At 73.8% G+C, this 12,446-nt stretch overlaps 2 protein-coding genes across 3 annotated transcripts; both read left to right on the top strand.

Moving 5' to 3' along the window:
- The first annotated feature begins 226 nt into the window (after nucleotides 1–226).
- Nucleotides 227–2,292, top strand: ZNRD2 (zinc ribbon domain containing 2). 2 transcript variants are annotated; one of them, XM_074930290.1, is made up of 4 exons: nucleotides 227–267; nucleotides 464–594; nucleotides 1,432–1,513; nucleotides 1,943–2,292. In XM_074930290.1, exons 1-4 carry the CDS (start codon nucleotides 252–254, stop codon nucleotides 2,281–2,283), a joined length of 570 nt encoding a protein of 189 aa, XP_074786391.1. In that variant the 5' UTR covers nucleotides 227–251; the 3' UTR covers nucleotides 2,284–2,292. The 2 variants fall into 2 exon arrangements, with proteins under 2 accessions (XP_074786391.1, XP_074786392.1); XM_074930291.1 differs by having other exon boundaries at nucleotides 234–267; nucleotides 464–522.
- A 1,170-nt stretch (nucleotides 2,293–3,462) lies between these two features.
- EHBP1L1 (EH domain binding protein 1 like 1) lies at nucleotides 3,463–12,207 on the top strand. The gene is made up of 16 exons (XM_074930227.1): nucleotides 3,463–3,588; nucleotides 5,525–5,582; nucleotides 6,020–6,115; nucleotides 6,218–6,271; nucleotides 6,427–6,635; nucleotides 7,286–7,436; nucleotides 7,714–7,772; nucleotides 7,861–7,966; nucleotides 8,572–8,720; nucleotides 9,519–9,567; nucleotides 9,659–10,050; nucleotides 10,221–10,369; nucleotides 10,585–11,012; nucleotides 11,231–11,276; nucleotides 11,411–11,451; nucleotides 12,037–12,207. Exons 1-16 carry the CDS (start codon nucleotides 3,485–3,487, stop codon nucleotides 12,205–12,207), a joined length of 2,262 nt encoding a protein of 753 aa, XP_074786328.1. The 5' UTR covers nucleotides 3,463–3,484.
- The last annotated feature ends 239 nt before the right edge of the window (nucleotides 12,208–12,446 follow it).

Below are 12,446 nucleotides of genomic sequence, written 5' to 3' on the forward strand. Positions count from 1 at the left end.
CCCCCGAGGATGGGACCCCCCTCCCCTCTCCCCATCTCACAGCCCCCCCCCGATTTTTCCAGCAAAATAAAGGTTTTCACCGACTCTCTGTCTCCGTTTATCCTTTTTTGGGGGGGGGGGGCGGGGTGTGACACGGCCCCGTTTCGCCGAGGGACCGGCGGAACCTTCGCCCCCCCCGCCCTCTTGTTTCCATCCGGGCTCTCTCCGCGCCGTGACGTCACTTCCGGCGCGACGCCGTCGCCGCCGCGACCATGGCGCTGAACGCGGGTGCGGGCAGCGGCGGCCCCGGGGACCCCCCCCTTATTCCCGGGACCCCCGAAATCCCCCCTCCCGCTTCTCCCGGCCCCCCCCTCGCCCCCCGCTTCCCGCCCTGTGTGTCCCGTTCCCCCCCCCGCCAGCCAAGGCCTCGGTGACCGGCCCCGGTAACCGGTTCCCCCCCCCCGTGTCTCTCCGTGTCCCGCAGGCGCGGAGGCGGCCCCGGGCGCGGCGGAGCTGGAGGCTCGGCGGGGGCGGCAGGAGCGGGTCAGCCGGGCCATGGGGCAGCTGCTGCTGCGGGGGTACCGGATGCTGGGGCGGTGCTGCCCCCACTGCGGGGTGCGCAAGGGGGGGGCTGGGGGACTGGGAGTGGGGCTGGGGGACTGGGAGTGGGGGCTGGGGGACTGGGAGTGGGGGCTGGGGGACTGGGAGTGGGGACTGGGAATGGGGCTGGGGGGCTGGGAGTGGGGCTGGGGGGCTGGGAGTGGGGACTGGGGCTGGGAGTGGGGCTGGGGACTGGGAATGGGGCTGGGGGACTGGGAGTGGGGCTGGGGACTGGGAGTGGGGCTGGGGGACTGGGAGTGGGGCTGGGGAACTGGGAGTGGGGACTGGGGCTGGGGGGCTGGGAGTGGGGACTGGGAATGGGGCTGGGGGACTGGGAATGGGGCTGGGGGACTGGGAGTGGGGCTGGGGAACTGGGAGTGGGGACTGGGAATGGGGCTGGGGGATTGGGAGTGGGGCTGGGGAACTGGGAGTGGGGACTGGGAATGGGGCTGGGGGACTGGGGAGTGGGGGTGGGGGGCTGGGAGTGGGGCTGGGGGACTGGGAGTGGGGGCTGGGAATGGGGCTGGGGGCTGGGAATGGGGCTGGGGGCTGGGAACGGGGCTGGGGACTGGGAGTGGGGCTGGGGGACTGGGGCTGGGGGGCTGGGGGGCTGGGAGTGGGGGCTGGGAATGGGGCTGGGGGGCTGGGGACTGGGAATGGGGCTGGGGGACTGGGAATGGGGCTGGGGGCTGGGAATGGGGCTGGGGGACTGGGAGTGGGGCTGGGGGGCTGGGGACTGGGAGTGGGGCTGGGAACGGGGCTGGGGGACTGGGAGTGGGGCGGGAATTTGGGCCCGGGAACGGGGGTGCAGGCCGGGATCGGGGCCGCGCTGACCCCCCCGTGCCCCCCCAGACCATCCTGCTCCAGGACAAGCAGCAGCAGCTCCACTGCGTGACCTGCCAGGGGCTGGACTGCGACGGGGAGGGGGGCGTCGGTACGGAGCGGGGGGCTGGGGGGGGGAATGGGGGGGCCGGGATGGGAATAGAGGGGCTGGGGGGGGGCTGGGATGGGAATGGGGGGGCTGGGGGGGGCTGGGGATGGGAATGGGGGGGGGCTGGGGATGGGAATGGGGGGGCTGGGGGGTGGGATGGGAATTGAGGGGCAGATTTGGGGCTGGGGGGGCTGGAGATATGAATTGGGGGCTGGGGGGGCCAGGGTAGGAGTTGGGGGCGGATTTGGGGCCGGGGGAGGTCGGGGACAGGAACTGGGGGGCAGTTTGGAGGGGGGGGTGTCTGGGGATGGGAATTGGGGAACTGGGGGGGGCCGGGGATGGGAATGGGGGGTCAGGCACAGGAATCGGGCTCAGATTTGAGTCCGGGGGGCCACGCCGGGGTCCCCATCCCCACATCCCTCCCTCCCGCAGCCCCGGCCCCCCCGGGCCCCCCCTCTCCTCCTCCCCCCCCCCGCGCCCACCCCGCCGCCCCGCGCCCCGAGCACTGCGAGGGAGCCGCCACCGGGTTACGCGCGGCCGCCGCCAGCCCGCCGCCGCCCCCCCCGGGCCCCCCCCGGCAGGAGGAGGAGGAGGAGGAGGAGGAGGCGGCGGCGGTGGGCGCGGCGCGGGCCGCGGTGCTGCGGAAGCTGCGCTGGGCCGCGCGGGAGCTGCCCCGCACCGCCTCGGCCGAGGGCAGCGCCCACCTCTGCGCCCTGGTGCGCGCCTGCGCCGAGGCGCTGGGGGGGCTGCAGGCCCTCGCCCCCCCCCCATAAACGCCTACACCCCCCCCGGTGTCTGCTGCCTCCTGCGATGGAGTGGGGGGGGGAGTGGGGGGGTGCGTCTGTTCGCAGGGGAATGGGTTTGGGGGACGTGGGGCAGGTGGGGGGGGCTGGGGGGTGAGTTTTGGGGCTGGGGGGGATTTTGGGGGACATAGGGGGGTATTTGGGGGCTGGGGGGTGGGTTTGGGGGGACGTGGGGCAGGTGGGGGGGGCTGGGGGGTGAGTTTTGGGGCTGGGGGAGATTTGGGGGGGGATTTGGGGGGTCTGGGGGGTGGGTCTGGGTTCTGGGGGGTATTTTGGGGGACACGGGGGAGTATTTGGGGGCTGGGGGGTGGGTTTGGGGGAGCGTGGGGCAGGTGGGGGGGCTGGGGGGTGAGTTTTGGGGCTGCGGGGTGAGTTTGGGGCCATGGGGGGGGAATTTTGGGGCTGGGGGAGGATTTGGGGGGTGAGTTTGGGGGCCATGGGGCAGGTGGGGGGGGCTGGGGGGTGATTTTTAGGGCTGGGGGGGCGATTGGGGGGCTGTGGAGGGGATTTGGGGGGGTGGGGGTGAGTTTGGAGGCCGGGGGGGGGGGAATTGGGGGGGTTGGGGGCCACAGGGGGGATTTGGGGGCGGGGGGGCGGTTTGCGGGGGCACACACGCGGTAACATCTGCATGGGGGGGCCCTGGGGGGGGCACAAGGACCCTGATATTGGGGGGGGGGAAGCGAGCAAAGAGCGGAGGGGGGGGACACACAGATTTGTGGTCCGGAGGGGAGGAATATATGACATGGGGGGGGGTGTATGTGCGGGGGGGCCGGCCTGTGCCCCGGGGGGGGCAGATCCATGGCCCGGGGGGGGTTTATAGCCCGGGGGGGCCGATATATGGCCCGCGGGGGGGGGGGGGGGGGAAGCTCCTCCCGCACAGCTCCGGTTTCCTGCCCGGGCGGGGCCGGACCGCGCCCAGCGCGGGGGGGGGCAGCGGGGGGGGCGGCCCCGGGGCCGGGGGGGGGCCGGACCGGGCCAAGGGTTTTTTTTTGGGGGGGGGGGGAAGTTGGGGGGGGCAGCCCCGGAGCTCTCGGCAGCGGGACCCGATCCTGTCCCGGCGGCGCTGCAGGGACACGGGGAGGGGGGGTCAGGGGGCGGAGCGGGAAAAGGGGGGGGGGGTGTCTCCCCAGTTTTATTCTATATTTTGGGGGGGGGGGGCGCGGGGGGGGCCATGGGGTCGGTGTGGAAGCGGCTGCAGCGCGCGGGGAAACGCGCGGCCAAGGTGCGATTCGTGGCGACTTTCGAGGAGCTGCTGGTGGAGGGGGGGAAAAGCTGGTGAGTGACCCCCCCCGGACCCCCAACACCCCCCCCCGGACCCCCAACACCCCCCCCGGACCCCCAAAACCCCCCCGGACCCCCCGAAAACCCCCCCGGACCCCCAAACCCCCCCCGGACCCCGCTAAACCCCCCCGGACCCCGCTAAACCCCCCCGGACACCCCGAAACCCCCCCCGGACACCCCCACTCAAGCCCGGGACCCCCCCAGTTCCCCCCCCCGCACCCCCCCAGGGCCCCCCCAGCCCCCGCGACCACCCCCAACCCCCCCGATCTCCGTGGGGACCCCCCAGAGTCTCCCCGAACCCCACGGGACCCCTTAAACCCCCTCTGCACCCCCTCCGGACCCCCCCAGGGCCCCCCCAAACCCCCTCCGGACCCCCCCCAAACCCCCCCGAGACCCCCCCGGACCCCTCCAAACCCCCCAGGGCCCCCCCAAACCCCCTGCGGACCCCCCCCGGACCCCCCCCAAAACCCCCAGGGCCCCCCCCGATCGCCTCCCCGGGACCCCCCAAACCCCCCCCCCGGACCCCCCCGGGGGGGTGACAAGGGGCGTCTGGGGCAGAGGGTCCCCGCGGGGGGGGGGCCGGGGGGGGGGGGGCAGGGGGGGGCGGGGACACCGGCCCCGCCACCGGTTTCGTTTTGAGTTGAAAATGCCCGTAAATGGGGCCGGGGCGGGCAACGGCGGCTCGGCGCTAAAAATAGACCCGGGGGGGGGGCGGGGGGGGCAGGATGAGCCCCCCCACACACCCCCCCCTCCCCCTCTCTCCCGGGGGTGTCCGGTTCCCCCCCCCCCCCCCTTCCAAATCTAAAAAAAGCCCCAAATTTAGCCCCGGCCCCCCCCGGGGCGCGCGCACCTGCCCCGGGAAAGGGGGGGGGGAATGGGGGGGGCGTGGCCGGAGCTTGAGCAACGGGGGGGGGGGGGGGCCTCTATAGGGGCCGCTATAGGGGTGCTATAGGGGTGCAGGGGGGGTCCCCATAGAGGTGCGGGGGGGGTCTCTATAGGGGTCCAGGGGGGTCTCTATAGGGGCCGCTATAGGGGCAGCAAGGGGGTCGGTATAGGGGCACCCATAGGGGTTCTATAGGGGCTGCCATAGGGGTCTCCATAGGGGTGCAGGGGGGGTTTCTATAGGGGCCGCTATAGGGGCAGCAAGGGGGTCGGTATAGGGGCACCCATAGGGGTTCTATAGGGGCTGCCATAGGGTGCTCTAGGGGTCTCTATAGGCGTGCGGGGGGGTCTCTATGGGTGCTGCAAGGGGGTCAGTATAGGGGCACCCATAGGGGTTCTATAGGGGCTGCCGTGGGGTGCTCTAGGGGTGCTCTAGGGGTCTATAGGGGCCTATATGGGGGTTCTATAGGGGCTGCCATAGGGGTCTCCATAGGGGTGCAGGGGGGGTTTCTATAGGGGCCGCTATAGGAGCTACAAGGAGGTCGGTATAGGGGCACCCATAGGGGTTCCTATAGAGCACTCTAGGGGTGCTGTGGGGGTCTCTATAGGGGTGCTGTGGGGGTCTCTATAGGGGCTGCCGTACGGCTCTATACGCGCCGCTATAGGGGCTGTTCTAGGGGTGCAGCGGGGTCAGTATAGGGGTCTCCATAGGGGCTGCCATGGGGCGCTATAGGGGCGTTGTAGGCGCTGGGGGGGGTACAGGGGCCCCCATAGCGGTTCTATAGGGCGGGGGGGGGGTACAGGGGCCCCCATAGCGGTTCTATAGGGCGGGGGGGGGTACAGGGGCCCCCATAGCGGTTCTATAGGGCGGGGGGGCCCGGGGGGGCCGAGGGCGGCGGCCGCCGCCGTTATCTGTGGGGCAGCCCCACGGCCCCACCCTGCGCCCGCGGGGGGGGGGGGGGGGGGGGAGGAACAGCCCCACACCCTGCGGGCGGGGCGGGGGGGTCACCGTGGGGTCACCGTGGGGTCACCGTGAGCCCCCCCCCAGGCAACCGGACAAACTCACCGTGGTCTGGACCCGGCGCAACCGGCGCGTCTGCTCCAAGGTGGGATGGGGGGGCCCGGGGGGGTCCCCGGGGGGTATGGGGGGGTCTCAGGGGGTTCGGGGGGGCTTTGGGGGGGCCCGGGGGGGTCCCCGGGGGGTCTGGAGGAGTTGGGGGGGGTCTCACGGGGTTTGGGGGGGTCCCCGGGGGCGCTCGGGGGTGTCTGGGGGTTCCCCTGGGGGGATGTGGGCGGCTGGGGGGGGCCGGGAGGGTCCCCAGGGGATCTGGGGGGGTCCGGGGGGGTCCCCATGAAGCCGGGGGGTCCCGGGGGGGGCCTGGGGGAGTCGGGGGTGGGGCGGGGGGGTTGTCCGTGGGGCTGGGAGAGGGTGTCTGGGGTTGGGGAGATCTGGGGGATCCGGGGGGTCGGGGGGGGGTCTGAGGGGGTCGGGGGGGGCCAGGGGGTGTCCGGGGGGGGTCATTCTCTGCCGGGGGGGGTCCAGCCCCACAGCTGGCAGCCCGGCATCGAGAACCCGTATCGGGGGATGGTCGTGTGGGTGGTCCCCGAGAGCATCGAGGTCGTCGTCACCCTCTACCGGGTGCGTGTGTGTCCCCCCCCCGCGCGTGTGTCCCCCCCTCCGTGTGTCCCCTCCCTCCGCATCCTCACCGGGCCCCCCCCGTGTCCCCGTGCCCCCCCCCAGGACCCCCACGCCGCCACCTACGATGACAAGGAATGGACGTTCCTCATCGAGAACGTGAGTACCGGGGGGGGGGGGGGGGAAAGGGGGGGCTGTGTGTCACCATGGGGGTGTCCGGGGGGGTCAGGGGGGGCCCTTTGGGGACAGGGGGGGTCCCCTGAGTGACCCTTTTTTGTTTGTGTGTCCCCCCCCGCCCCGTCCCGTCCTTGCAGGAGTCGCGGGGGCATCGCTCGGTGGTGGCGGGGACCCCCCTGGATTTGGGGCGTTTGGCGGGTGCCGCCCCCGGGGGGGTCGGGGGGGGGGTCGGGGACGGGCCCCCCCTGTCCCTGTCCCTGTCCCTGCGCCCCCGCTCGCGCAAGGTGGCGGCCGCCAGCCTCCGCCTGCGCCTCAGCGCCCGCGTCCTGCACGAGGGACACCCCACGTGAGTTGGGGGGGGCTTGGGGACACGGGGGGGGCAGCTTGGGGACATCAGAGGGGGATTTGGGACAGTGGAGGGGCTTGGGGACATCAGGGGGGGCTTGGGGACACGGGGGGGCTTGAGGACATCATGGGGGGGATTTGGGACACGGGGGGGTCACCTTGGGGACATGGGGGGCAGCTTGGGGACATTGGGGGGGTTTGGGGACATCAAGGGGGGGCTTGGAGACATGGGGGGGCAGCATGGGGACATCAGGGGGGGTTTGAGGACTTTGGGGGGCTTGGCGACATCGGGAGGAGGCTTGGGGACAGTGGGGGGGCCTTGGGGACACGGGTTGGGGATGTTGGGGGACTTTGGGGGGACATTGTGGGGGTCTTGGGGACATCGGGGGTCGTTGGGGACATCGGAGGGGACTTGGGGACATTGGGGGGGGTTGGGGGGACAGCGGGGGGGCCTTGGGGACACGGCTTGGGGACGTTGGGGGACTTGGGGGGGGCATTGGGGATCTTGTGGGGACATTATGGGGGTGCTGGGGCCATGGGGGGGGTCTTGGGGCCATTGTGGGGGGCATCGGGGCCCTTGGGGGACACCGGGGGGCCGTTGGGGACATTTTTTGGGGGGGGTGTCACCGTCGGGGACACGCGTGTCCCCAGGGACGAGGACATGCAGAGCGTGGCCAGCCTGCTGAGCCGCCCGGGGGAAGTGGCCGACCTGGGGGACTTCGAGAGCGACCCCGAGGACGAGGGGGGGGCGGCGGCGACACCCCGCGCCGGGGGGGGGCCGCGACCCCCCCTGTCCCCCGAGGTGGGTCCCGCGTTGTCCCCAAACCCCCGGATCTGTCCCCAAAGCGCCTCTGCGCCCTGTGACCCCCCCAACAACTGCTGGGGGGCGTGTCCACCCCCCTGACCCCCCCCTCAATGTTTTGGGGGTGCTGGGGGGGGGCGTTCAACCCCCTGACCCCCCCTTCAATGTTTTGGGGGTGCTGGGGGGGGGCGTTCAACCCCCTGACCCCCCCCTCAATGTTTTGGGGGTGCTGGGGGGGGTCCAGCCCTGACCCCCCCCCCCCCCCGTTTTGCCCCAGAGTCCCCCGGGAGCTGCAGGCGCTGGCGGAGGAGCCCGGGGACCCCCCCCCGAGTACAGGTGGGTCATTTTGGGGGGGGGGGGCCGAGGGGGGGGCAACGGGACCCCCAAACACCCCCCCCGGGTCCCTGACCTGCGTCTCCCCCAGCCCCCCCCGCAGAAGAGAGCGACCGCGGGGCCCCCCACAACTGGAGGCACAAAGGGACCCCCCCGGCCCTGGGGGGGGCCTGGACCCCCCCCCCGAAATAACCACGGTGAGGGGGGGGGGATGTGGGGGGGGGGGGTCCCATATGGGCTGGGGGTGTCTTGGGGGGGGGGGGACCCCAGGGGGGTGGGAGGGGGGTCCCACGGGGGGGGGGGGCTCTGGGGACCCCTCTGTGTTCTGGGGGGGTCCCCTATGGGCTGGGGGCGGGCCACATAGTCGGGGGGGGTCCTGTATGGTCTGGGGGGGGCTCTGGGGACCCCGTGCTCAGTTCGGGGGGGTCCCACATGAGGGGGGGGCCTCTGGGGACCCCAGGAATGGGGGGGGGGTCCTGCAGAGTCCAGGGGGGGAATCTGGGGACCCTGTCCGTGTTCTGGGGGGGTCCCCTATGGGCTGGGGGGGTCCCACATTGTCTGGGGGGGTCCTGTATGGTCTGGGGGGGCTCTGGGGACCTTTGTTCAGACTGGGGGGGTCCCACATGGTGGGGGGGGGTTCTGGGGACCCCATTCTTCAGCTGGGGGGGGTCCCCTATGGGCTGGGAATCTGGGGGAGTCTCCTATGAGCTGGGGGGGGTGGATTATGGGCCCCCCCCCGTGGCCGGGGCGGGGGGGGGGGGTATCTCTCGGGGGGGGGGGGTGTGCTGACAGCGGGCGCCAGCCCCCCCCCGGGGGCAGCGGGGACCTGCTGGCCTGGTGCCAGGCGGCCGCGGGGGGGTACCGGGGCGTCCGCGTCACCAACTTCGGCACCTCCTGGCGCAGCGGCCTGGCCTTCTGCGCCCTCCTGCACCGGCACCACCCCCAGCTGCTGTGAGGGGGGGCACCTGGCGGCGGGGGGGGCACCTGGCGGCGGGGGGGGCACCTGGGGGCGAGGGGGGGGCACCCTGGGGGTGGGGGGGGCACCTGGGGGTGGGGGGGGCACCTGGGGGCGAGGGGGGGGCACCCTGGGGGTGGGGGGGCACCTGGGGATGGGGAGGGGGGCCTGGAGAGGTGGGATGGGGCATCCTGGGGGTACCCTGGGGGGGGAGACATGGAGGGGGGGGCACCTGGCGGCGGGGGGGGCACCTGGGGGTGGGGGGGGCACCTGGTCGGCGGGGGCACCCTGGGGATGGGGAGGGGGGATCTGGGGAGGTGGGATGGGGCATCCTGGGGGTACCTGGGGGGGGCACCCTGGGGATGGGGGGTAACTTGAGGGCGGGGGGGGTCACTCTGCGGTTGGGGGGGGCACCCTGGGGGCAGGGGGGGGCACCCCTGGGGACGGGGGAGACTGGGGAGGTGGGATGGGGCATCGTGGGGGCACCTGGGGCGGGGGGAGACATGGAGGGGGGGGCACCCTAGGGATGGGGGGAGCACTCTGCGGTTGGGGGGGGCAGCCTGCGGATGGGGGGGCACCTTAGGGACATGGGGGGGCCACCCTGCGGTTGGGGGGGGTCACCCTGGGGACAGGGGGTTGGACCTGGGGCCGTGGGAGGGGACATCCTGGGGTGACCTCGGGGACACCCCGGGGTGGCGCGGGGGGGTCACATGGGGGGGGGTCACCCTGAGACCCCTCCAGGGACACCTGAAGGGACCAGGACCCCCCCCCGTGTGTGTGTGTCCCCCCCCCAGTGACTACGAGGCGCTGGACCCCCTCGACATCCGCGGCAACAACAAGCTGGTGAGTCGGGGGGGTGCGGGAAAAGCCGAGGGGGGGGGGGGGGGGTCCCGGCTGCCAAGGGCCCCCCCCAACCCCCCCGGGCCCCCCCCAGGCCTTCGACGCCTTCGCGGCTCTGGGGGTCCCGCGGCTGCTGGACCCGGCCGACCTGGCGCTGCGGCCGGCGCCCGACCGCCTGGCGGTGATGACTTACCTCAGCCAGGTGCGGGCCCGCCTGCAGCCCCCCCCGGGGGGCCCCCCCCGCGCCCCCCCGCCACTGACAGCCCGGGGGGCCCCCAGCTCGGCCCCATCGAGGGGGGGCCCCCACAAAGAGCCCTGGACCCCCAGATCGGCACCTTCGAGGAGGGGACCCCCCCGGCCCCACGGCTTGGGTCTATCGAGGGGGGCCCCCCCCTGCACCCCCCCATCAGTACTGGTGTGGGGGGGCCCCCCCCGGACCCCCAGCTCGGCTCCATTGAGGGGGGCCCCCCCCGGACCCCCAGATTGGCTCCATTGAGGGGGGGCCCCCCCCGGCCCCCCAGCTCGGCTCCATTGAGGGGGGGCCCTCCCCGGACCCCCAGCTCGGCTCCACGGAGGGGGGGCCCCCAGTGACACCCCCAGACCCGCAGCTCAGCACCAGCGCAGGGGGGCCCCCCCGGACCCCCCCGGACCCCCAGCTTGTCTCCATTGCGAGGGGCCCCCCCCCGGCCCCCCAACTTGGCACCGGCCAGGGGGGGTCCCCCCCGGACCCCCAGCTCGGCTCCACTGAGGGGGGGCTCCCAGCGGCACCCCCGGACCCCCCCGGACTCAGCACCGTGGATGTGGGGTGCCCCCCCGGACCCCTCCAGCCCCCCAGCTTGACACTGTTGAGGGGGGGCCCTCAGCGCCCCCCCCGGCCCCCCAGCTCAGCACCATCGAGGGGGGGCCCCCCTCTGCCCCCCAACTCAGCACTGACCAGGGGGGCCCCCCCGGACCCCCCCGGAGCCCCTTGCGGATGGGGGGGGCCCCCCCTCAGCCCCCCAGATCTGCATGCTTGAGGAGGGGGGTGCCCCCCCCTCGGACCCCCCCATCGCTGCCGGCCCGGGGGGGCCCCCCCAAGACCCTCAGCTTGGCCCCATCGATGTGGGGCCCCCCCGGACCCCCCCGGACCCCCAACTTGGTTCCAGGGAGGGGGGGCCCCCCCCGCCCCCCCCAGCAGCGGGGGGGGTCAGCGAGGCTGCGGCGGGGGCGAAGGACGCGGGTCCCGGCCCCCCCCCGGGGGTTCTGGTGCCCCCCCCGGGGGTTCTGGTGCCCCCCCCCCGCCTACACCGCCCCAGTGGGGGAGGGGGCCGCCCCCCAACTCAAGCGGGGGCCCCCCCCGGCCCCGCGCCGCCCCCCGCACCAAGACCCTCGCCCACCTGCGCGACGCCGACCTGCTGCGGAGACGCCGCTCGGAGCGACGCGGGGACCCCCCCCGAGACCCCCCCGCGGTGAGAGACCCCCCCCGAGTCCCCCCCCGCGATGAGAGACCCCCCCCGAGTCCCCCCCGCGATGAGAGACCCCCCCCTCGATTAAAGACCCCCCCTGGCCCTTAATTCCGGGGGGGGGGGGCAGTTATTGTAGGACTGACCCTATTTCTGCCCCCCCTTTATTTCCATCCCCCCCCCCAATCTGGGGGTCCCTGACCCCCCCCCCCTTCTCTCCCCAGGCTGACGGGGACGTCACGCCCCCCCCAGACCAACCCCCCCCCTCCGGTGAGTTTTTTGGGGGGTTGGGGGGGGGTCACGGGGGTGTCCCCCCCCGCTCCTGGGGCTGATTTGGGGGGGGGGGTGTCGCACCCCTTTGTCCCCCCAAATTTTGTGTGTGTCCGTCCCCCCCCCCCGTGTAGATGCCCCGGAGGAACCTGAGTCCCCAGAGGAGGAAATGCCGGTAAGGGGGGGGACACGGGGGGGGGACACTCCATGGGGTGGGGGGGGGCCCCTCGGACACCCCGTTTGTTGGGGGGGGGCTCTGGGGACACCCCTTGATGGGGGGGGGCCCGGGGAGGGTCTGTGACACCCCTTAAGGGAGGGGGGGGGCTCTGGGGACAAACCTTGATATGGGGGGGGGGGTCCCGTGACACCCCTCGGTGCGGGGGGGCCCTGTGACACCCCCTCGGTTTGGGGGGGAACCCTGTGACACCCCTCGCTTTGGGGGGGACCCTGTGACACCCCTTGGTTTGGGGGGGGGCCCTGTGACACCCCTCGGTGCGGGGGGGCCCTGTGACACCCCTTGGTTTGGGGGGGACCCTGTGACACCCCTCGGTTTGGGGGGGACCCTGTGACACCCCTCGCTTTGGGGGGGCCCTGTGACACCCCTTGGTTTGGGGGGGGCCCTGTGACACCCCCTCGCTTTGGGGGGGGCCCTGTGACACCCCTCGCTTTGGGGGGGCCCTGTGACACCCCTTGGTTTGGGGGGGGCCCTGTGACACCCCTCGCTTTGGGGGGGCCCCCCCCTTTCCCCGTTTCCCCCCAGCGGCTGCGGGACGCGGCGCAGCGGGTGGGGGCGGAGCTGCGCGCGCTGGAGCGGGAACAGACGCGGGTGGACGCGCGGGCGGGGGCGGTGGAGAGAGAGCTGAGGGGTCTGATGGGCTCCGGTACGGGGACAGGGGACACGGGGGGGACAGGGACATGGAGAGAGAGCTGAGGGGTCTGATGGGCTCCGGTACGGGGACAGGGGACACGGGGGGGGACAGGGACATGGAGAGAGAGCTGAGGGGTCTGATGGGCTCCGGTACGGGGACAGGGGACACGGGGGGGACAGGGACATGGAGAGAGAGCTGAGGGGTCTGATGGGCTCCGGTACGGGGACAGGGGACACGGGGGGGACAGGGACATGGAGAGAGAGCTGAGGGGTCTGATGGGCTCCGGTACGGGGACAGGGGA

Source organism: Athene noctua, chromosome 32 (assembly GCF_965140245.1).
Source record: "Athene noctua chromosome 32, bAthNoc1.hap1.1, whole genome shotgun sequence".
NCBI classification, from domain to species: domain Eukaryota; kingdom Metazoa; phylum Chordata; class Aves; order Strigiformes; family Strigidae; genus Athene; species Athene noctua.